Genomic DNA, 22,352 nt, shown 5'->3' with positions numbered 1-22,352 from the left:
CAACATTAAGCTCACGTCGAATTAATTGACATTGATATTCTTCCTATAGGTAATCTGTCATCACACCATCGCCAGAATATACATTAACACATACATATATACGCCTTACAATTCCGTTGCAACATCAGTTCTGATGGCATCATGGAACCCGAAGGCACACTAGAAGATAACATTGCCAAAAGAAGGACTGCTTGCTGTAAGTTATTCTACCAGTATCCAACACAATCGAAACCTGACAACAAACACCGGTCTGTCTCCCTGACTTCGCCCTTTCCAGTAATTATCTTTGGACGCGGTGCTGAGAGACCCATTTCATCTATTCTGATGATATCTATAGGCTTGTTGCAATATGGTTTTCTCCAAATACAGCGCCTCACTCTTTGAGCTAAGAAAACATGCAAAAAAAAAAAATTGATGCATATCGTAACACAAACAAATAAAATGGTATCGTTGCTTATATTAAATAGCTATCCTATCGCTGAAATCAAATATTTTATACCGTTGTCCTTCGACCGTGGTCTAGCTTTGCTTATCGCTATGAGCTTTTATTGATTTTGCACGCTCGATCAGAAAAAGAATCATAACTTCTGTGAAAGAGTAGAAATGAAAATACAACGTATTTGTTTTACTTCTGTCTCTGTTTTATCGCTGCGAACCTATAGACAGTAATGACTCTCCTTAGTGTAAGGCCTTCGGTAATCTTTTTTACTGCAATTGCTAGCTTGGTATTCGCATCACGACTCCTAGCGCACTTCATTCAAATCTCCATCACGTGACTTGTAGATGTGGAGCGAAGCTGCTCATTTGTATGGGCCATTAGAGGCAAGCGCAACCGACACACTATGGGACTTGCTTTGTATTGTTATGCAGACGCTGCTTGAATTCTTGGCGCAGGGAGCTGAACCCTGGGCATTGGCACGACATCGCGCAATGCGGACATGATAGTGCGCGTAAAGGTTTTTCGCAATCATTTGTTTTTGTTGTGAGATGACGTTGGTGTTGTATGTAACACTTACAATATAGGTAGCGATAGGGTAGCTCCAGCAGTTCATCATAGCTTCTGTTTCAATTATATTATAAGCATCGTGCCGCGCTAATAGCTTTACCACATAGCTACACAAATACTGGATGTAACAGGAGCGCTGTGTATGCCACTAGCATTACTCTCGGCCCATGTTATCCAATAATCCTACCGTGCTCAAAAACCATTACTGACATATGCCCCATACGAACTTTGACCTCAAATGCTGTGTTTCCGTTTCAACAATAAACATGAAGATGGACATCATTTGTGTCTCTTTCCTTGACTTATGTTGTCACTTTCAAAAGTATATTTAGCAATTTCACAATCTTTGAATATACAACGACCGGAAACAATACCCAAGGGAGAGGGGCAATTAACGCTGAGCACATGTATGACCGTTTGAGCGCAAATGATAGAAGTGCGGTACACATAAATACAAAGTTGAGAAAGGCATTGATAGAGAGTCTTGAAAACGTATTTTCCTATTAACTAGTGCTGCAGCGGCAACGATGCCAATTAGCCGAAAATCATGGAAAACAATGTTCAATAAGTGTTTCATATGTTGTGTGGAGCTTGACTGGCGGTGGCAATTTATCTCGCTAAGCACAGCAAGATTCAAACAAAGGCTGCTATAGATTTAGTTCGGACCTAATTAACTATGTAATCGTGTATAAAAGTTATCAAAACACACCTACAAGCAGCCAGCACACAGTGACTGTTGTCGACCTAGTATAAAGTAGCACATACTTGTTCTTTAAACGATATGGCTGCATGTCTATTGAGATAAATAGATTACGTAGGTGCCATTAAACGGGTGAAAAATACCAAGACTATGACAATGAGCATTTAGGAAAGAAGTCGGTTGTGGTAGTCCCTATTTGAGCTCTCACGTACAAGACGATTTTTGTGATATCCACCTGAGGTGTTATTTCGTCTTCCAAATCATCATGTACTCTGGAGAAATGATAATCAACACTCCCAGTAGTGCAAGGGTGTAGGGGTCAAAAAACAAAGTTCTTAGGTAAGCTGTTTATGTAATTTCAAAACTAAGCCCTTTAAGTAGAGAAGTGTTACGTAGACCCAAGATTTCTTAAGAGCAAAGAGGAAGTGAGACAGTAGGTTCGTGAGGATGGGCAGTGTATACTATTTAGCAAGCGTGATGGGGAACCTGAGTACACCTTATTGTAAAAGAACAGAAACTTGATAGAGTTAGCACCGGAATTTTTGACACATTTTCAAATGGTAATTCTCCATTCGTGAGATATATGCGATAGACTACAACGAATATCCGAGGAACGGATACATTAGAGTCATCTGACTGGAGAATAGCGTAAAAAAAGAAACACTAACTGGTTGAGAAATTTCTAGCCTGTACACCGCGTCTGTTACAACGATGACAGAAGATTGGATTAAGAAGAGTGGACTATTGTAAAGAGAACCCGGAGGTCTTCTAGTTCGCAGACGGGAAATATATTTTTCGATCCTTCCGGATGATGTGGGCCATTACTTTGCCATGATTGGGTGAGCCATCCTCTGCTTTTTATATACCTAAAGCATAGCACTATCCATGTTCCTTTCTCCTTTAAATTATCACAGAGTAAGCTTCCGCAACACTTCAAATAGCTTTATTATATTCATATGAAAGGGATCTTGAATGTTAGCAGAAAATACGTTTATGATGGGATACTATTAAAATGTGTGATGTGATTATAGCATTGATCCTATTGAAGATCCTGTGTCACCAAGATTTCGTATAACAACCTGAAAGAGATCACCTTGTAATGCCTTCGGAACAGAAGCGAGAACTAAGTGACAAAATGGAGGAGATCCAGAGAGAAACAGCAGCATAAGCTGCATAGCAAACGTGCTAAGATACAAAATTCCCATGCATTAGCTGCTTAGATAATAAGCGCCACTTACTGGTCCCTTTCGCTCCCTCTATAAAACCTGCTTGAATACTTGATTTTTCTTCTTTTTGTGATCAAGTCTTCGACACGCACAGCAGTTGATAATATAATGCTTTTGAAAGGTGCCTTGACGAGCATATCACTGGCGATTGCTGCGGTGACATCTGTTATCGCAGTGCCTATCCGACAGAACTTGGCAAGAAGACAGAATGAAGGAGGCAATAGCACTGACTTAACCAACGGTCTGACTGATTTGGTGTCTTGGGATACATACACTGTAAAAGTCCAAGGAGAGCGATTGTTCCTTTTCAGTGGCGAGTTTCATGTAAGCATTATCTCATTATATTTACACGACCAGGAAAAAAAGGTTTCTTTTATACAAACTAAATGATTTCACGATTTTGTAGTACTACCGTCTCCCTTCACCAGGCTTATGGCTCGACATTCTGCAAAAATTCAAGGCGCTTGACTACAATGGTGTCTCTTTCTACTTTTTCTGGGGCTATCACTCGCCAAAGAAAGGTGTCTACGATTTTGAGGGCATCCGCGATGTACAGAAAGCATTTGATGCAGCAGCAGAAGTAGGCCTCCATGTTATCACACGCGCTGGTCCATATATCAATTCTGAGCTGGTGCGTATTATGTATATATATTGACATTGGATGGTGACAAGTAGTGTTGTCGCTAGTATCTCTTCTACAAGTAAGATCATTGTATTCATGATGAATTACCTTATCGACGTATTATAGGATTGTGGAGGCTTCCCCAGCTGGCTTATGGATATGCATAGCCCTGCTAGAAAATATAATCCCGAGAATAATGCGAACACAGAAGAGTAAGGATCAGTGACACTCTCTGTTTAGAAAGTGTTAGAAGGACTCACTATAATAAACCACGATAGATGGCTCACCGCGATCGACAAGTACATGGCTGCCAACCAAATTACTGAAGGTGGACCCGTTATCATGAACCAACTAGACAACGAGTTCAGCTTCAACACCGATCCCCACTATATGGAGCATCTTAAACAAAAGTTCCTTGACGATGGTATGGTAGTTCCAACAATTTTCAATGACGTGGGGACGAACGGAAACTTTGCCCGCGGAGAGGGAGCACCCGACATATACGGCTGGGACCGTTATCCGGCTGGATTTGACTGCAGCAACCCTCTTGCATGGCCTAATAATCGCAGCACAGACTGGCGAGACTACCATGAACGTACAAACGATGAGCAACCAATGGCTGTCTATGAATTCCAGGGTGGTGCCTTCGACCCATGGGGCGGTCCGGGATATCCGGAGGTACATGGATGCTTTCGTATACAGAAACTTTAGGCGCACAAAGCTAGAAACTGGTAGTGCTGACAAATATACTGACGCTGCATTCAATTGGTAACATTCATAGTGCTATAAAATGGTGAACGAGCAATATGCCAAGGTTTATTACAAGAACAACTATGCACAGGGAATACGTATCCAAAACTTGTACATGACATATGGCGGTACAAGTTGGGGCGGTATTCCAAAGCCAAGTAAGTTGTATTTTGTGATACAGGAACAGAAAAACGAACCTACGGCAGACCATACCATACTTATACATTAGATACTTTCTTAATTTTATGCAGCTGTGTACACGTCCTACGACTACGGTGCAGCAATCACAGAGCCAGGTCTCATGACTACCAAGGCTTACGAGAACAAGTTACAAGGTGACACATTGTAAAAGAATATCCACGGAAAGTCTTTCAAGCAATACTAACTAAATGCGTTACTTATAGCTACCTTCCTTCACACGGTTAAACCATTCTTAACGACAGAGCGTTTTGAGCCCGAAAGCGATAATAGCGATATTATTCTCATCGATGGTCTTGCTGATGTTAATACGCCGACAAAGTTCTACGTTGCTCAGCATTGGCTTTCCAAGTCTGAAGATTTGGATGAGTAAGTCGTATTTTATCACACACAAACGATTTAGCTACTTTTACTATGTAAATGGTATACCCTCAGCATCATTAGCAAGTTGACATATGGTATATCTGAACCTTTTCTCTCTTTTTTAACCAGATTCCATATCAAGATTGAAACAACCGACGGAAACTTTGAAATTCCACGAAGCAGCAAGCTAGTTTTGAATGGTCGAGACGCCAAGATCTTGACGACTGACTTTGACTTTAATTCGCAACATTTGGTCTATTCGACCAGTGAAATCTTTACTCATCAAGATATGGGATCGCACGACGTCATTGTTGTCTATGCCTATGAAGAAGAAGACGGTGAATTTGCCATCAAGGTTAACGGCGACGATACTCAGGTCGAAGCGGATGACTCGGTCACGTCCGAAACTGCTGATGGCATCTTGCAGCTCACTTACAAGCACCCCAGCGGTACTACTCCAGTGTATATCTCTGGTGGAACTGAAAAAGATTTGCTTGTTCTTATTGCCGGATACCGCTCTGCATTGCGCTGGTGGGCAACTCCCATTAACAAGGACACTCGTGTTTTGATTCACGGTCCTTACCTTGTTCGCACTGCTTCTGTTTCGGAGTCGTCCATCGCATTCACTGGTGACATTGATGAAACAACCGCTATCCAAGTGGTTCTTCCCGACGATATAACTTCCATGACATGGAACGGTGAACAAGTCCAATTAGAGCAAGGCGAACACGGCATCTGGACTGGAACTTTGGAATTCACCGAGCCTGATATACAGTACACTGATCTTCAGGAAGCTACTTGGAAGTATAGTCCTGGCTCCCCTGAAGCGGATCCAGAATTCGATGATTCAGAATGGGTTACTGCTGATCATCTTTCCACCAACTCTACAACTCCTCATGACACCTGGCCGATTCTCTATGCCGATGACTATGGTGGGTAAACACGTCTTTTTTGTGGCGTAGCCAGAATCAAAGGAAGAAAAGCCCACCCTTTTATTAACATTTTCTTTTAATTGCTGAACAGGTTTCCACACTGGTGTCCTTTGGTTCCGTGGTACATTCAATGGCTCCTCAGAAATTACCGGATTCAATCTCACTGCACACTCAGGCGATGCTTCTGCTTGGGTTGCATGGCTCAATGGCGAATACCTCGGCGGTTTTGATATCGAAAATAATGCCAATCATGCCTTTACTGACTTGAACGGTACATTAATCGACGCCGAAGGCGAAAACGTGATCTCTTTGCTGTTGTGGACCACTGGACACGAAGATGATTTCAATGCAGATGATGACTATGTACGTTTCCCACTTTTAACAAATTTATCCTCTTCAACTTTAGGCACGTAGGTTCTCGCTGAAGTTAATAACCCTTAAATATCATTGTTATCGTTAGAAACAAGCACGTGGATTTACACAGGCCGAACTTCTTGGTGTTAGCAATCAGACCATTTGGTCGATCGACTGGAAGGTTCAAGGTTTGTATACTTATCTCCATGTGATCACTTTTTTCATAAACAGAAGACTAATTCTTTCTTTTATTATGCGCAGGTAACCTTGGTGGCGAAGATCTGGCTGACCCAGTCCGAGGCCCATACAATGAAGGCGGTCTATACGGTGAGCGTAATGGCTGGCATTTGCCTGGCTTCCCTGACAACGAATGGGAAGACGCATCTATTCCCGAGAGCAACAGCCGCACTGGTGTTTCTTGGTACCGTACTTCATTCGAAGTAAACATTCCCGACGGTTACGACGCTCCCTTGAGCCTCCGCTACATTGATGACAGCAAGACCCGTTATCGCACAATCTTGTACGTGAACGGCTGGAACATGGGTCGCTACGCCAATGATCTCGGTCCTCAAACTCAGTATTACCTGCCAAAGGGTATCGTAAACACCCAAGGCGAAAACACCTTAGCTATCGCTGTTATCGCCATTGATGAAGCTGCACAGCTTGGCCAGGTCATTCTCGAGCCGTACGACGTGCTTCAATCTGCCATTCCTCCAGTTGAACTGGTGGAATCTCCTGGTTATGATGCGCGACAGCAATAATAAGAAGTTGCATGATTTCTCTTATCATCGCCACCATTGTATTTATATAATATAGCAAGTTAGCTAGTTGATGAATTACTAGTAAAGTTTCTTTCACTATCAAAACTATCGTATGGCGGGGATACATGCCTCATTTAGTGGCGATCATTTCTTGCCATGTAAGGAAGAATATCTGGTCCACCGGGTAATTTAATAAAAATTTGGTGCATGCTACGGGCATATTAACTTTTTACACTTGATGAGCTCACGATGGTAAAACCAACACAAGAACAGCAAAAATCGCCTAGCAATGGCAGAAAGCAAGAAAAGCAGAGCAAGTCATTCAGTCCTTTAATGAAAGGAATGGTCAATCCACCAGACACTATACAATGCATATCCTTTTTTTTTCTTTTCTACTCCTTGGTGCTTAAAAATATTATGCTAGTTTGTGTGCATACTCACATATATAACGACGCGATTTCAGCCTGTTAATTCATTTCGCTCAACAGCTTTTTTTCTATTACACAAACGCTCAAACCTTGACCATTCTGTCTTTCGATTTATACTGTGTTAGAGTCAGATTGCAGGAACTCGACTCGACACCTGTGGGATCAAACGACGGAAATCAGCATTACTTGGCTGTTGTCACTCGAAACGATGAAGCTTGGTAATAAAAGTAAACTTGCAAAGATATCATATACCCGACAAGTTCTATCTCACTCTTCCAATAGCGTTTTGGTGCTCGAGGAGCAGCCCAACAATATGCCTCCTATTGTACACAAGATACTTCCTGTATATGACGGTTTTCAATATAGCATTGGTTGGTATAAAAATGCAGTAATTAGAATTATCATTATCTTGACATAACAGGCTAAAACTATTTATATCATTTATGCAGCTCAGACAACACCAAAAAACAAGAAATTACAGCCTGGTATTGACTGATTAGAGAAAAGAAACGAGAGGAGAGGACGATTGAAGGCAGGGTTAACTGACCCAAACTCTGGTTATTGTTGTCTATGTAAAGATATCCTTGTGACACTTTCGGTAAAAGCAAAGAACCGAGAGCCAACGTCGGTGGCCGTCATTTTTCCCGAGGAGACTGAAATGGTTGACATGCTGGAAGAGCTCCGCACATTGATTGAAGTTGCTCGTAAGTTATTAAACAAACGTCATAACTTGTAGAAGAAAATTCATGGGAGGATTTTAAGATTTTTTAATTCACTTGATATGTTGGGTCTATACAGACAAGAACAACTATAATGTGGAATCCAATTCTCACAAATGGACAAGTGCTTATCGTAAATATGGCTGCAAGTATCACACATGCATACGCATATTGGAACATAAGATATGCATAATGGCCGAAAATCAAGCTAACATCCGATGAAATAAGCAGTAGCTAAAAGGGTTGCTCGGGCAGTTACTATGCCAACCAAGAATGAAAGCGCTCTACCGTACGTTTTGCCCGCCCAACGCACAGATTCCGCAAAATTCGTAAATTTGCGACGTGCTGGAACTCGTGCAGCTTCCAAAGCAGTCATTAACAATAACAACATCCCAGCCATAACTGCCAAGCAACATTGGATTCACGCCAGATTAATGGGTCGTGAGGAAGAATTTGTCAAATGGGATAATGCAAAGTGAGAGGAACAAAGAAAATTATGCAGCGAAACTCTATGTCACACAGACACATCTACAAGGAAATAGTGTTACTCACTCTATGTACGGGATCCGTATACATCTTAGGATTTTTGCAGGTACATGGAACGTTCATGGAAATTTACCAACGGAATCTTTGACCAAGTGGATTGTCGAACAATCGAAAACAGAAGATGACAAGCCATTTGATCCTGATTTCTATGTTATTGCGTATGATTTCCATATGTTTCCTCATCTTCTGATGACTGTGTCTTTCAAGTCATGATACTGATGAGCTCCTATGTAGTTTGCAAGAGATGGAGACCAACAAGGATGCATATCTTCGATACGATCCTGCTAAAGAGAATGCATGGTTAAATGCAATCTTTGATGCCTTGGGCCCAAAAGCAAACGATTATTACAAGGTACGTTATACAAACAAAGACAATGTGGGAAGGGAAAAACGAGCATGTCAAGACTAATACTATTCATCGGCTTTAGGTTGCTACGCAACAACTTGTCACCATTCTTATTATAGTGATTGCAAAAAAGCAGCACGAGCAATTCATATCCGATGTCGAAGCAAACTATGTTGGCGTTGGTATAATGAATATGATGGTAATATATTAATTGATAGTATTTCCTCAGAACCTGTATCAAGGTGAAGAAAGGAAACCAACAGCTTTAAAAAAACCGAAACTTTTCGTAGGGAAATAAAGGAGGCGTTGGCGTGCGACTACGATTCCATGATAGTTATCTGTGTTTCATGGGATGTCATTTGGCTGCATTTACCGACCAAGTGGACCGACGAAACCAGGACTTTGGCGAGATATGCAAAAGATTGACCTTCCCGCACCGCCCAGACGCATTGACAAGCTATGTAACTTATTCATGGAACGATGGTGGAGACGAAGGTGTAACTTTTGTTGAGAACGAAGGCACTCTCCGCGACTGGTCACAGACGGCGTCCGTTTTTCATTCAGAGTAAGAATCTTTCAATCATGGCTTCCTCAACACATCCCTACTCGTAGTAACTCGCAGATTGTGGTCATACATAGCTACCTGATTTGGCTGGGCGACTTGAATTATCGTATCAACTTGACAGAGCCCGAGATCAAATCTCACCTGCGCCAAAATCAGCTAGGTTTCTTAGTGGACTATGATCAAGTAAGCCTTTTTCTTTTTTTTAGGGGAAGAGGGGGGGGGGAACATTTGAGAGCAGTGGAGGTAGAGGATTAGGTATTTCTCAAGTAGAGAAATGAAGTAGTTCAACCACATGTGTTTAACAACATCCATCAATAACAACAAAATTTAGCTTACTATCGAACGAAGAGCGGGGCGCGCTTTCTCAATGTTTGGAGAAGGAGCAATCAATTTCATGCCTACTTACAAATATGATGCTGGTTCAAACCAGTATGATTCTAGGTAACTTTGGTTACAATTTTCCTCTTTTATATTTTCTGTAAAACGTCGTTAATGCTTGTCTTGGTTTAGTGCAAAGAGACGGGCTCCTTCCTGGACAGATCGCATTCTGTGGAAGAAAGAGCGTGCTCGTATCACAGAAGCGGAAGATGACAAGCACGAGGCTCCGCTCAAGTTGGTCAAGTACCAAAACTGCATGGACATGATGCTTAGTGATCACAAGCCTGTCTACGCTCTCATGGAAACAAAGGTAATGCGCACAAAATTTTCTTTTCTTAAAGTGGGGGTGGGGAATATCCTTGCTAAATATAGACAAATGCTCGTTCTCTGTTATGATAATGTAGATTCGAAAAATTGACAGCAAAAAACAAGCAGAAACACGAAGCGCACTTGTTCGGCAATTGACAGAAACCCAAGAGAACATCACCAAGGGACAGATATCGTCCTCGTTTGTTGAATTCGGAGATGTTCATTTCATGGAGTACAAGGAGCGAACGCTTATTCTCGAGAACACGGGACAGGTGCTGGCACCTTTCCGATTCATCCCAAAGATGGATGAAAATGAAATTTGTCCTACTTGGCTTCGCGTCCACCCTATCTCAGGCATCCTCGGTCCTGGTGAAAAGGTGGTGATCCACTTTGAGATACTCATCGATCCCACCATCTCTTCGCCTTTTAATGAAGCCAAGGAGGAAATTGACAACATTTTGGTCTTGCGGCTGGAGAATGGCAAGGACTTTTTCATCGTCGTTACTGGACACTATCAACCAACGTGCTTTGGTGTGAATCTTGAGCGTCTGGCATTGATGTCTTTGCCCGTGAGCGAAGTCGCCGTGGCATCGGACAAAAAAAAGTCAAGAAAAAGTCTCCGGCACGCTGCTTCATCCTCGTCTGCCAAGAACAATACCGGCAAGTCATCTGATAGTACCCCGAATAATGAATCGCGTCTCCAACAGCAAGCTACCTTACCAAAAGAGCTTTGGAGAGTTTTGAATTTCTTGTGGAACAAGAACATGTTGTGTCTGGTAAGAAGCCTAATCGTGATTAGCCGTTTGTGTGTCAATAATGGGGGGTTTGCTGCCGTTTGCTTGGTTCGATTTGCTTGGTTAGCCAGTTGCACTCACTCACTCACTACATGTGGATCTTACTCCTCTTTTCACCCCGCTTCCCGCAATTATAGGACCATTTATTCTTGGATCACGGTGATCGTGTCATTTCCGAGTATGTGCGACGGAGCCTTGATACTGGCGAACAATTCGATTCTAATGTTTTGCTAAGTGGCAAACGAAAGCAGCACAAATCTAAAGGTGCTGAGAATGACAACGATTATGATGATGATGATGATGATAGTAGCAGCAATGATACTGCAGTGGACAACGAAAAAGACAATACCGAGGCAAAGGATGATGTTAACGACACTGTGGGAGCCAATTCAATGATTGATATTCTTGTTGCATTCCTCGAATGTTTGCCTGAGCCCGTCATTCCTACATCCATGTATAAGCAAGCATTGCTAGCGGCTGATTCTGAAGAAGCCATGAACCAGGTATGTAAATAAAGAAAGGTAAATCATCTTGTGATCAAAGACTAGAGCTCACAAAATCTTAACTTGTAGTTCAAGAGCGAAATGCCCCATATCCATCTCAATGTATTACTCTATATAACCAGCTTCTTGAAAGATGCAATCAAATACGCACCCGAATCGTATCGAGACGCACGTCTGACCCGTATTGGTAAGCACTCAAACCCCCCACTGACTTGAGATTGTAGATACATAACTTTCAATCTTCTCACACGGCAACGTATGTTTTTTCTGTATCATGTAATCCAGCCGAGATCTTTACAGTCATGCTACGACCGGCGCCAGAATACAAAGAACAGAACCCGCCCTTGGCCAGACAGAAACGTGCGAAATTTGTCTTGAGCCTTTTGAACGAATACACGAACTAATTAAATACCTAACTAAACTTTAGCAAAATGGAAGATAACCCTACTGTGTATTATATTGAAATATACGATTTTGAAAACTATGTTTCCTTGGTGACGTTTACATCTGTTTCCATTGTTACTGTCAATAACCATGGATCCAACTTTTTTGTTAAAAGCGATTTTATTATGAGGACCAATTCATTGAAACAAGCAGCGATATGAGTGAAACTGATGTAATACCGTAATAGAGACAGGGCAAGTTGTACCAACAGCTACAGTATTGACGAAAATCAATTTACTGCTTTATCAATGTTATGGATATTGTGCTTTGATACGACCCATTAGCAGCTTGAAACCAAGTAAATTATGTACACGTTTGACAGCTGGATTTGCCCGTGCGACTCATTAAACAGGCAGCAGCGTATGCATCACCGAGGTATCTCGAAAGCACTTTACACATTTGTAAACGCACAGCCCGCACATGTAGCCAGCACCTTATCCAAAAGAAGAACAACTCGATCCCAACATAGATGATACCATAAAAGTTCAATTATGTACAATTATTATTTTTAGTTTTGTGCGAAATTTTTTATTGCAAGAAAATGAAGCAAAGAAAAAGTTTACTTGCGGGACTAGAGAAAGTGTAAAGTGGAGAGGTACGAGTAAGTAAAAGCCATTGGAGATAACGAAAAAAATGGATCCTTTTGTAGTTTTCTAATTCTTACCTTGATCTTCTTGAGGTAGAATTCAAGTTCCTTGCCCTCAAGAATGTAACCGTCGCAACGGCCAGACTGACCAGGACGCGAAGCAATGCGAGCTATGATGAAAGAAATATAAAATTAACCATCATATCTCCCTGTATGTATCTTTTTACCCCTTCCCCTTTCCTCCCAAAATGTACCATAAAGACGGCCAGCAGCGAACTGGTCATCCAAAAGAGGGTCGATGGCAGCGTTGGACTTGCGCTCTTCCCACTTCTTCTTGCGCTGCTCAGACTTGGCGTTGACAGCAGCGTCGAATTCGGCAGCCTTAGCCTCGGTCAACTTCTTCTTGCCCAAGGGAAGACCGTAGAAGCCTTCGTACCACTGACGGAAAGGTGTGGCATCGACCTGGATGATGGCACCCTTGACCAAGGTGTTGGTACGGACAAGTTCGTTGTTGGAAGCGTTGTAGACGACAGTCAAGGCACGGGTCTTGCGGGCTTGACCTTCCGAGGCCCACGAGAAGTTGCCGGCTTCCAAGCGCAGAGCTCGGTACTTGGTGTTACCACCACGCGTGCGGACGGTGTGGATACGCTTAGCACCAAGCTTGGTGTTGGCAGCAGGGCGGCCCAACTCGAACCTGAATTATCATAAGAAACACACGATGAGTCAAAAAAAGCATTATTGATACTGTGCTTTGATCTTGGGTTTTCGTGTTTGTCTCGTAATGCAAGTGGATTGAAATGTTGGCAATGTAATGGAGGTTGATGGTGGCGAGTATCTTACTTTCTCTTCTTGCGGTAGTGTGCACGTCTAGCACCGGTGGCACTGTAGAAAATGAAAAAATTCAAAACGATTAAATCATTAAACAATTTGTTACAATGTGAGAATCATATGCATGGCAACATATGACATTATTTTCTGCTATAATCGAAAAGGGTATGAACTTACGAATGCTTGTGCCTCGAATCACGGCTGATACCTTTTGAATTACAAATGGATCCAGATGTTAGTTTGATGGATGGATGGATGGATGGATGGATTTATCCATGTATCTATTCTTTAGATTTTTTTTGAATTTTCACTTACCCATATTGCTTTTTGAAAGAGGGGGTTCCTAGGCTTTCAGACTCGACAAGTTGACTCGTTGCTTTGCGAGCAAAAAAAGCCCAGCTAGCCCCTCAATTTTTAGTATCCGACCCGATCATAGGCTAGTAGGCGTAAACAACATAAGATATATTTTTCCCTTTTTTTTTTTTAAACCTACGAATATATAAATCATAATGGCCAAGAAAGCAAAAGCAAGAGTCATTCTCGTCAAGCTGCTTTCAACTGCAGGCACTGGCTATAACTACATTAAGAGCCGGCCGAGAATTAGTCCCAAGCTTTCAATGATGAAGTTCGATCCCGTTGGTAAGTTTTTCATTTTCTTTTTGGACATGGCGTCAGATACAGTAGGTTGTTGACAGTCTTCTTGACCGTATCTTTCTTCCATATGTCTCTAGTTAAGCAACACGTCTTATTCAACGAAACGAAAATGAAGAAATAATGTGGTATACAACACATTTTCTTTTTCGACGTGCGACAATACCGAACATACACGCTTTTAAACTCTTGTCTCTTTTGTCTCCTTTGTGAATATATATAAAAAGCATCACCCATTAACCACCACTAGTACCATTACCACAACAACACCGTCAACCAATCAACCATCAACAAGCTCCTAGCCATAGAAATTGTCCTTCTCTTTCCTGTAAAGTCTGACCCCACTCAAAAGAAATATTATTTTGTCTACTGAATGATCCTTCATGCGGTGTGTTTACGTATCTGGTGTATGAACATTTAAAAGCAATTCTCAGCAAAGCCGAACGAGAGATGTGTCGACTCCATTACCGCAAACGACAAAAGCGCTATGTTTCGATGGTGTAAAGAAGGTCATCAAGGGCACAGGGCTCTATTATCACTAGCATTTATGATTAAAAAAACGGTGACACAAAAAGTCGTTGGTCTTTTGCACTACCAAGTACTTCTTTGCTATACCTTATATATATTTTTATTTTCTGATACCACTAGACAAAGCTTTCATAATATGCGGTTATTGACTGCACATACCACGCTGTTATTGTTGCTACTATGTAGTATAGCACTCGTAGTAGTCCAGGGCAACACTGAAAAGCTCATTTTCCGCGCAAAAGAATTAGACAGTGCGAAGCTCGATTGCGTTCATGATGAGCATTATCACAATGTCCAAGTATTAAAGCCACCTTACAGTACAGTTCAACGCGTCATTGTACCTCGCAACGCTGTAGCACCGACCACAACAGAAAATACTCAGCATTGGTATTCCCTTGACGAATTGCAAATCGACTCAAGTTATGAATTACGCATCTCCTATCCGGCTACGGTAAAGCCCTTTTTTTTTTGTAAAAAAAGTAGCAAAAAGACACTTTTCCTTTTTCTCCTCAAAGGCTAAATCCATAAATCGAAATAGTCGCCTACGGATTTTTATTTAAAGTTATATCGAGCCTGTCAGGATAACAGTGGCAGCAACAGGAACAAAAGGCTCCTGTTGGTCGAAGGAGACTATGCAGGTGTGTCGAATGTACCTGGCATGGATTTGGCGTCAATTACGTATGATATTGGTAAGTTTCTCCTTATTATGATAAGTAAAGTTAGGGAAAACGATTTTTTTTAATCGAAGTTAAAAAATTCGCACAAGTAGTGTTGGAGAATCTGTACCTAGGATTCTTGTTTTACCAAGTATACAAGATTGCGGCAGCTGTAGCAGTAGTGTTATTGCTAGGTCAATTTGTGATTTTACCAAAGATACGACGCGTCATTCAAGAATCAGTTGCATCCAATGACCTGAGGAAACAGCTATAAATGCTGATATTTACCAAAAAGACAACATAATTGATCGAGAAAAAGTGCGAATTGTTATTATGAATGCACGAAAAGAAAAGAAAGCAAAGTTTTTTGTTCTATATAAAAACAAGGGTGGAAAATATAGTACATGAATGATTATAGAAAAGAAAAGAAACAAGGGCATTGAAAAAAAAACTTAGTGTGGTTATATGTGAGTTTTCGTAGGGAGGAAACATTATGGCGGTGGTGATAGTTGGGGAAAGAAACCAAAGGGAAAAAAAAGCAAAGAAAAAAAGAAAGCAAAGGAACGGAGAAGCATGTACACATAGAGAGAGAAAAGTAGAGAGGTGTATAGAAGGACTAGAGAAATCAAGCAAGAGTAGTGGAAGAGGAAGAGGTAGTAATAGTAGCAACGGTAGTGGAAGAGGAAGAAGTAGCGCTACTACTGCTACTAATTAAATCATGTTGGTCAGTTGTTTTGAGCACAGTCGTATTGTAGCTCTTGCAATGACAACACTTGTGATAAAAAAAGTGATGGGGAGCGTCAGACCGTTTTTCACAGTCATTGCAAAAGATATGAGAGACGTAATGCTTGTATTCGTTAGGCATGGATTGTTGGGCAAGCTCACGGTCCAGAAAGGCGAAATAGTCAGACATATCGGTCATGGATTTCAAACATGTGGGGCATTGATAAGAGGTTTGACTGTACGCAGTATAACATGGCTTGTGGATACAGTGACCGCAAGGCTAAGACAGTTGCGAAGTGGATTAGCCTAAATCAACCTTGTGACAATCCTCTCTCTCTTTTTTTTTTTTCTAAGCAACAACATACCATGAACGTCACTGTGGTACGACTCGTAAACATATATTCGCCGCAAATGGGACAATCACTTTCCAGACTGCGTTCAATACATTTGTGGTTGTCTTTCATCGAGATGGTCATGCACACGTTACATGTGGGACAGTGGAAAAAGTTGTCTCTGGGGCCATTGCGGCAAATGCCACATGCATCACAATGATACGTAGAATTCGATGGATTGTCGTCCCAAAGCTTGCATGTGTCGCAATAGTATTGCGCTGCCTGTTCACCGCAGTGATTGCAAGTTGGACCGGCCGGCTGCAGCGTTTTACAAAGCATGCACACCATGTTTTTTGTCTCTTGACTACTACCACCTTGCGTAAGCTTTCTTTTGTGTTTTTATATAGATTCAGTTGAAGTGAGGCAAAGTGAATGTTTGCCTTACCGCATGATTGGATGGTCACTCGCTTCGTCATGACATATCCGACATGGAAAGATCTTGCCACAGCAATTGGCTTGGATCTTGACCTTGCGTTGGTAATGTGGACATCCAAGTATGTCTCTATGTTCATCCTTTTGTTTGAATAAGAGTAGGCAGCCGAGTTAGTATTACAGGGCATGGCTAAGTAGCGTATCCCCCGCGACTTTCAACTGTACCTGATATGTTTTAGCATAGACATCTTCTGGTTCTATTAGTTTGGTTTCGATCGATGATGTGGCTGTAGGCGTTGTCGGTTGGCACATGAGATGCTAGATGTCCAGTAAGTAAACAGAAAGAGAGCCAGTTAGTGGAAAAGATATGGCTTGTTTACGTTGTATGTAATGTACCTGGATTTGCTTCGCCTTTTCTTTACTATCAAGGTTTACATCTTGATAGATCTCACGAATGCGCTTCCGTAGCTCGCCTTCAGATGCCTTGCGTTGACGCTTGTTGCTATTGGTGGTGGTGCTATATAAGGCTGATGGGGGTCGATGGAATGCAGCGAGTCTAGTATCATTGCCGCCAGTGACAACACGTTGTTGACGATATATCCGCGGAGGGCGGTGGTATTCTGTATTTGTAAGCGGATCAGTCATCATGGCTGAGGTATATGTATAGAGATACTGTGATATAGGTCTACGTGTTCGAAAGAGAGAGAGAGAGAGAGAGGGTAGGATGGTTAAAAAAGAAAGAAAAAGCGTAAAGAGGAGAAGGGCTTTTTATTTAAAGAAAGCGGAACGAAAGATTTATTTCAAAAGAACGAGGGCGACAAATAACGACATGGGGCGAAGAAGAGGAATTGAGGCTGTGTCGGTTAGCAGAGAAATGCTTGGTACGTCAATTGGGATGATGATAATAATGAACGGAAAAAGATAGCACCAGCATTCATAAACAACAAGAGAAGATTATTATAAAAGGAAGGAAAAAGAGACACCAACACGTTTGAAGCCCTTAATAAGTTTTAAGAGGCGCCGCGCGCACGATCTGCAGGAGTTCCACACTACCGGATTCTCCAAGAGCGAGCGCGCGAGTGCCGTCAAGTTCTTCAGTCTGTCCGTTAGGTCCAAGTCCCATCGCGCGAAATCACGGCCGAGCATTTAATGCTTGGTGTAACAATGACATCCGATCCAGTAGCGGGGAGAGACGTTCTTTTGGGGGGGGGGGGGGAGGGGAGGGTGGGTAGACATTCCTCAAACCATGGTGAATCATCGGTTTTCGGACGTATCCAAGCTTGTAGAACGATCCACGATGGCGATGCTGATGGTTGATGATGAGGTTTTGAAGTAGTGAAGAAGAGTTGTCATATTAACAGATGGTAAAGCGCGCGCGAGAGAGAGGTTGCTGTAGTAACGTTTCTTTATCTGGGGGGGATATCTGTCTGGCTTAGAGAAATTGATGACTATTAGATTTATGTTGGGGGTTGCCGGCGGGGGGTGGGGGGTGGGAAGGGGGGCAACAAGGATGGAGGAGAAGAAGGGAAACATGGAAAGCGGTTGCCACGGTGAGCAACCCGAATCAAACGGACTCTGTGCCACGCCTACCTTCAATCGCGCGAAAGTCTATTTACGGTTTGACCAAGTGTGTGTGTAACGATCGCTCGTGCAATAAGACACGACCCCCCGAACCTCCTCATTCTCCATCGATGATTCCCAAATGGTGGTGGGTGGTCAGTAGTCCTCACAGAAACTTTACATATCAAAGCGTTGTGTGGTGCATCCGGTCGGAAAGGGAAGAAGGGAAACGGAGCTAAAGGGGGGGGATTCGAGCGAATGGTAAGCAAATCTTTGGGAGCGATTGCCATACAAGGGCTTTAAGCCATGCATGGCATTATTGATTGCATGTGAGCTGTTGGTCTCTGCCAATGGTTATTCCTCCCCCCCCGACCCACTATCAGCATCAGGGTTTTCTGGCTCTGACATTAATCAGCCTTCGCGCGCGAAAGAGCCGAGAGATAATTGGTTATGCTGCAGCCCAAAGGCCATACTTTCTTGGGGGGAGGGGAGGGCGAGACACGTAGGTTGCACATCTTGTCAGGATCAGGCCATTCTTGCAGCAACAGGCAGAAAAAGTTTTTAATGCGGATCTTTTTGGGTAAGAAAGAAAGAAAGAAAGAAAGATACAATGACGGGGATTATACTTGGATTGTAAACTTCTATAGTGTAGAGGTCGTATATACAATAATAAAAAAAAACAGAATAACAAAGATATAGAAGATAGAGGAACGATGATTTGACGTGAGGGGGGAAGGGTAATAACGAACGATGGTAGGTAGTAGTAATTAGAATAGTGTGTGTGTGTGTATTACAAGTCAGAGAGATAGCAACAGATAGAGATTATTATTGTGAATGGGACCTTGTCCTTGACTGCTTCTTCTTAGTGTGCTTTGAACTTGAGCATCAGAAGGTCTCCCACCTCGCTGATCAGCTTCAAGGCATGGTCTACATGTATATATATATATATATATATATATATATGTATAACGTGTCAACTAAGCTCTCTCTTTCGCCCACACATATAAAATATACAAAAACCTTACCCAGATCTTCTCTTGTATGTGCTGCAGAGACGCAGAAGCGAGCTCGTGAGCTGATGATAGGGGTTGCGGGGTAGCCGACAACACAAATAGCGACACCCCGCTTGAGCATCTCGCGCGAAAACGCTGAAATTTTGGCTGGATTGAACAAGAGCAAGGGGACAACGGGGCTGCCTTCGTCACCATAGACAATGAAACCCAATTCTCTCAGTCTGGCTGCAAAGTAATGTGCGTTGTCCGCAAGCTGTCGGATACGCAAGCGGCCATCTTCGGTGCCATCTTCGCCTCTAATAGATTCGCGCGAAAACATAGAGTAAACATTCATGTAAGGTATGCCGATCATTCTCTTTTTCCGTTATATACCTCATAATACCCAGACTTGCAAGCACCTGTTGCGTCACAGGCGGTGTCATCGTCTCTGCATAGCAGAACGAATGATTCTTTAACCGTAAATGGTCAATTACAGCCTTGTACAAAAAGTCATGCTTGATAGTTAGCTTGGACTTATTCACTACCCTATCCGATCTTTTATAGACGTAGCACACGCAATAGCTACGTCATTGCCAATGTGCATTACCTTGTCACCGGCAATGTAACCACCAGCCGCACCAAAAGATTTTGTAAATGTTCCCATGAGAATATCGACATGCTTTGGATTGATGCCTATTTTTGAAGAGAGGGTGTCCTTTTTTTTTCAGTAATGCCACACCATGACATAATTTATATGTAAACAAAGGGTGCCTTGAAACAATAACAATACCATAAAAATCGCAAACGCCGCCACCGTGTTCACCCAATGCACCGATGGAATGGGCTTCATCCACATACAGGTAAAACTATCATTGTATCCGATAACAAAAATAACGTTTCGTTTAACCGACCGTACTCTGTAGCAACCGTACTAATCTGCTAATAAAAAAAGTACCTTAAAGTCGCGCTTCAACTTGATCAGTTCTGGCAAGTTGACCACCGAGCCTTCCATCGAGTACAAGCCCTCAACAATCACCATGATCTTTTTCCATGGACGGTGTGTGCGAGGCTGACCCTGAGAAATAACCTCACGCAAAAGATTTCGCAGATCGCCCATGTTGTTGTGCTTGAACACACGAATCGAAGCTCCGGAAAGACGTGCGCCAAAGATGATTGAGCTATGATTTAATTCATCACTAATAATCAAACAGCCCTATATGATAACATCAGTTTTAGCAAAGTTCTAATTTACATATGTATTTGAAATGAGATTTTTTTTTTGGTCGTGTGTACCTTGCTGACAAGGGCTGGGATGGTGGTTGAATTGGTAGCAAAACCCATGGACACAATGACAGCATCCTCCTTGCCCACGAACCTAGCAACCTTTCGTTCTGCTTCTCTATGAATGTCCATATTGCCGCATTCTGCACGGGTGCTGCCGCCACTGACACCATACTCGAGCACCGTTTGCTCCACTGCATCGGCACACGGTCCTTGGGCCTGAGCGAAACCCAGATAATTGTACGACGCAAAGTTGATGGCATCGATCTTTTTCCCTGTCAATCTATGTACAATTCCGACGGGTTAAATACAATGGTCGGCATCAATCCTCCTCTTTATTTACTTACCTAAATGTCTTGTTGAAATCATCCGTCTGTCGTTCCAGTACAGTAGTAATTCGCGTTGGCACACCAGTAATGGGCCGATTCCAGCAATCACTAAAATAATGGAGGCATGAATTTACTTATTTTCTTATGTCCATCCGTCCGTTCCGTCCTTCTAGATCACTGTTGCAAAGTATAATTACCGGATACGCATGTACATCCGTCTGGTATAAAACGAATCGAAATCAGACACAAGCGGCGCATATCCCTTTATTATATATGAGATATGCCATTATTGTAATGAGTACTTTTTTTTATGTCTAACAGATCTGCATATTCCCAAACATACAACAGAATAAGGGTTCTTTTTACCTGGTTTGTGCGTAAATGTGCATATTCACTTCGCTTAAAAACTTTACCAAGAATATCACGCAAATGACCCAACAGAATCAGGACAAAGTAATTAAGATAGGTCGAGACGAGAATATACATTGGCGCTGCTTCCATTTTCTGTTGAAAGTCTTCGTATTTCCGATGAGCAGCTGCGACCGAGTTACGTCGTTGAGCGGGCGTGACATGCTTTGCACGGAACCAGACCTCATTGTCGACGGTCAGTGTGTTTTCGGCTGGTTTCAGAGATGCTGGCACAAGCGAAGGATGAATCATCTTTGGTGGGTAGGCCGATGACACTGAGTAAGCTCGACGAGTTTTGCCAACGAGTGATGACAGAGAAAACGTGCGTGCTCGAGTGGGTGCCCGTTGTTGTTGCTGTTGCTGTTGTTGCTGTTGTTGATGACCCTGCGCTGTAAGGTTTGGATCGGCAGAAGCACCATCACGAGTCGATGTGGGTGGCGGTTGAATCTCGATACCAGGCACCTGTAACGAATTGGTGGTGGTCGATGACATTGTGGGCGGGCTCGTTGTTGCAGAAGGGAGGAGGGGGATGAGGAGGAGTGGGAGGGTAAGAAAAAGAGAGAGAGAGAGAGCGGGCGGATTGGCAAATTAGAAACGCAGAAAAGAGAAAAAATATCATCGGCCCGGTGTGCGGAAGTGGAAAAAAAAGTTTTTTCTTGCTTTCTGTGGAGCGCTGACTGTATGTCGTACGCGCTGTTATATCCCTTTTCTTTTTTTGCAAGAAAAGATGGTTAACCGTTTAATATATGTGTATATTTTTTTAATTACTTTCATTATTATGATTAACAATATTATGACTTATACAAGCGCGTCGCCAATCGCATATCCGCTAAAGCCCGATCCAAAGACTATCGTTAAAAAAAACCCATACGACAGAGGGGGGAAATGAGCGAAAGGTTATAGTTCATAGAAGGAGAGAAATGGTGTAGTGCTAAGGTCAAAAAGGGAGGTATACATAAAAGAGGTGCAAGAAGCGGGGAGGATCCGTTCAAGGGATGGAGGAATACTGTTTTTTTTTTCAAAAAGTAATACGTTGGGGGGCATAAACAATAGTTATAGGGTGATAGTAGATGATGGGGAAGGGGAACGGGTAATAGTCGTT

The 22,352-nt window shown here is 42.5% G+C and overlaps 8 protein-coding genes across 8 annotated transcripts; 5 read left to right on the top strand and 3 right to left on the bottom strand.

The window, feature by feature from the left end:
- Positions 1–3,040: 3,040 nt before the first annotated feature.
- On the top strand, positions 3,041–6,912 carry BDB00DRAFT_762358 (glycoside hydrolase superfamily; the record flags this gene model as incomplete). The annotated part of the gene is made up of 11 exons (XM_053119327.1): positions 3,041–3,256; positions 3,339–3,563; positions 3,681–3,766; positions 3,833–4,232; positions 4,336–4,462; positions 4,556–4,639; positions 4,709–4,871; positions 4,995–5,797; positions 5,889–6,160; positions 6,258–6,339; positions 6,413–6,912. The coding sequence occupies 11 exons, from the start codon at positions 3,041–3,043 to the stop codon at positions 6,910–6,912; spliced, it is 2,958 nt and encodes a 985-aa protein (XP_052980408.1).
- A 202-nt stretch (positions 6,913–7,114) lies between these two features.
- Positions 7,115–8,862, top strand: BDB00DRAFT_819800 (uncharacterized protein). Its single transcript, XM_053123257.1, has 8 exons — positions 7,115–7,283; positions 7,457–7,558; positions 7,623–7,711; positions 7,790–7,825; positions 7,919–8,044; positions 8,139–8,204; positions 8,291–8,763; positions 8,840–8,862. Exons 1-7 carry the CDS (start codon positions 7,162–7,164, stop codon positions 8,536–8,538), a joined length of 789 nt encoding a protein of 262 aa, XP_052980407.1. The 5' UTR covers positions 7,115–7,161; the 3' UTR covers positions 8,539–8,763; positions 8,840–8,862.
- On the top strand, positions 8,850–11,904 carry BDB00DRAFT_882854 (Endonuclease/exonuclease/phosphatase; the record flags this gene model as incomplete). The annotated part of the gene is made up of 10 exons (XM_053128184.1): positions 8,850–8,957; positions 9,034–9,150; positions 9,242–9,516; positions 9,591–9,699; positions 9,848–9,957; positions 10,027–10,204; positions 10,299–10,979; positions 11,135–11,500; positions 11,570–11,687; positions 11,786–11,904. 10 exons carry the CDS (start codon positions 8,850–8,852, stop codon positions 11,902–11,904), a joined length of 2,181 nt encoding a protein of 726 aa, XP_052980406.1.
- A 535-nt stretch (positions 11,905–12,439) lies between these two features.
- BDB00DRAFT_956021 (40S ribosomal protein S8) lies at positions 12,440–13,713 on the bottom strand. Its single transcript, XM_053129651.1, has 6 exons — positions 13,674–13,713; positions 13,536–13,566; positions 13,371–13,412; positions 12,785–13,224; positions 12,609–12,700; positions 12,440–12,515 (listed from the first exon to the last, which is right to left on the bottom strand). Exons 1-6 carry the CDS (start codon positions 13,675–13,677, stop codon positions 12,504–12,506), a joined length of 621 nt encoding a protein of 206 aa, XP_052980405.1. The 5' UTR covers positions 13,678–13,713; the 3' UTR covers positions 12,440–12,503.
- Positions 13,714–13,814: 101 nt separating this feature from the next.
- Positions 13,815–14,603, top strand: BDB00DRAFT_819767 (50S ribosomal protein L33). The gene is made up of 3 exons (XM_053123256.1): positions 13,815–13,997; positions 14,090–14,137; positions 14,237–14,603. Exons 1-2 carry the CDS (start codon positions 13,868–13,870, stop codon positions 14,131–14,133), a joined length of 174 nt encoding a protein of 57 aa, XP_052980404.1. The 5' UTR covers positions 13,815–13,867; the 3' UTR covers positions 14,134–14,137; positions 14,237–14,603.
- Positions 14,604–15,616, top strand: BDB00DRAFT_956018 (uncharacterized protein). Its single transcript, XM_053129650.1, has 3 exons — positions 14,604–14,988; positions 15,076–15,226; positions 15,307–15,616. Exons 1-3 carry the CDS (start codon positions 14,674–14,676, stop codon positions 15,465–15,467), a joined length of 627 nt encoding a protein of 208 aa, XP_052980403.1. The 5' UTR covers positions 14,604–14,673; the 3' UTR covers positions 15,468–15,616.
- A 109-nt stretch (positions 15,617–15,725) lies between these two features.
- Positions 15,726–17,482, bottom strand: BDB00DRAFT_335522 (zinc-ribbon-domain-containing protein). The gene is made up of 5 exons (XM_053116989.1): positions 17,077–17,482; positions 16,906–16,998; positions 16,694–16,821; positions 16,282–16,612; positions 15,726–16,196 (listed from the first exon to the last, which is right to left on the bottom strand). The coding sequence occupies exons 1-5, from the start codon at positions 17,326–17,328 to the stop codon at positions 15,819–15,821; spliced, it is 1,182 nt and encodes a 393-aa protein (XP_052980402.1). The 5' UTR covers positions 17,329–17,482; the 3' UTR covers positions 15,726–15,818.
- A 1,286-nt stretch (positions 17,483–18,768) lies between these two features.
- On the bottom strand, positions 18,769–21,883 carry BDB00DRAFT_819760 (pyridoxal phosphate-dependent transferase). Its single transcript, XM_053123255.1, has 10 exons — positions 21,209–21,883; positions 21,040–21,104; positions 20,861–20,950; positions 20,526–20,796; positions 20,188–20,445; positions 20,023–20,098; positions 19,840–19,925; positions 19,626–19,729; positions 19,266–19,549; positions 18,769–19,167 (listed from the first exon to the last, which is right to left on the bottom strand). The coding sequence occupies exons 1-10, from the start codon at positions 21,740–21,742 to the stop codon at positions 19,103–19,105; spliced, it is 1,833 nt and encodes a 610-aa protein (XP_052980401.1). The 5' UTR covers positions 21,743–21,883; the 3' UTR covers positions 18,769–19,102.
- Between the last annotated feature and the right edge of the window lie 469 nt (positions 21,884–22,352).

This window comes from Zychaea mexicana, assembly GCF_025766255.1.
Source record: "Zychaea mexicana strain RSA 1403 chromosome Unknown BDB00scaffold_30, whole genome shotgun sequence".
In the NCBI taxonomy this organism is placed as follows: Eukaryota; Fungi; Mucoromycota; class Mucoromycetes; order Mucorales; family Lichtheimiaceae; genus Zychaea; species Zychaea mexicana.
The sequence above is the reverse complement of the archived record's forward strand: the minus strand, read 5'-3'. Positions and strand labels throughout refer to the sequence as shown.

Coding starts and splice junctions, on each gene's coding strand:
- BDB00DRAFT_956018 (XM_053129650.1), top strand. CDS start 14,674: ATGCGGTTATTGACTGCACATACCACGCTGTTATTGTTGCTACTATGT. Junction 14,989..15,075: donor GCATCTCCTATCCGGCTACG/GTAAAGCCCTTT, acceptor AAATCGAAATAG/TCGCCTACGGATTTTTATTT. Junction 15,227..15,306: donor GTCAATTACGTATGATATTG/GTAAGTTTCTCC, acceptor TCGCACAAGTAG/TGTTGGAGAATCTGTACCTA.
- BDB00DRAFT_819800 (XM_053123257.1), top strand. CDS start 7,162: ATGGTAAAACCAACACAAGAACAGCAAAAATCGCCTAGCAATGGCAGA. Junction 7,284..7,456: donor CCACCAGACACTATACAATG/CATATCCTTTTT, acceptor TTTCGATTTATA/CTGTGTTAGAGTCAGATTGC. Junction 7,559..7,622: donor ACTCGAAACGATGAAGCTTG/GTAATAAAAGTA, acceptor CTCTTCCAATAG/CGTTTTGGTGCTCGAGGAGC.
- BDB00DRAFT_819760 (XM_053123255.1), bottom strand. CDS start 21,742: ATGTCATCGACCACCACCAATTCGTTACAGGTGCCTGGTATCGAGATT. Junction 20,797..20,860: donor GATTTCAACAAGACATTTAG/GTAAGTAAATAA, acceptor AATTGTACATAG/ATTGACAGGGAAAAAGATCG. Junction 19,926..20,022: donor CGGCGTTTGCGATTTTTATG/GTATTGTTATTG, acceptor CTTCAAAAATAG/GCATCAATCCAAAGCATGTC.
- BDB00DRAFT_956021 (XM_053129651.1), bottom strand. Junction 13,413..13,535: donor GATTCGAGGCACAAGCATTC/GTAAGTTCATAC, acceptor CATTTTCTACAG/TGCCACCGGTGCTAGACGTG. Junction 12,701..12,784: donor CGCTGCTGGCCGTCTTTATG/GTACATTTTGGG, acceptor CTTTCATCATAG/CTCGCATTGCTTCGCGTCCT.
- BDB00DRAFT_335522 (XM_053116989.1), bottom strand. CDS start 17,328: ATGATGACTGATCCGCTTACAAATACAGAATACCACCGCCCTCCGCGG. Junction 16,613..16,693: donor AGTGACCATCCAATCATGCG/GTAAGGCAAACA, acceptor AGGTGGTAGTAG/TCAAGAGACAAAAAACATGG. Junction 16,197..16,281: donor GTACCACAGTGACGTTCATG/GTATGTTGTTGC, acceptor CAACTGTCTTAG/CCTTGCGGTCACTGTATCCA.
- BDB00DRAFT_819767 (XM_053123256.1), top strand. CDS start 13,868: ATGGCCAAGAAAGCAAAAGCAAGAGTCATTCTCGTCAAGCTGCTTTCA. Junction 13,998..14,089: donor GATGAAGTTCGATCCCGTTG/GTAAGTTTTTCA, acceptor ATATGTCTCTAG/TTAAGCAACACGTCTTATTC.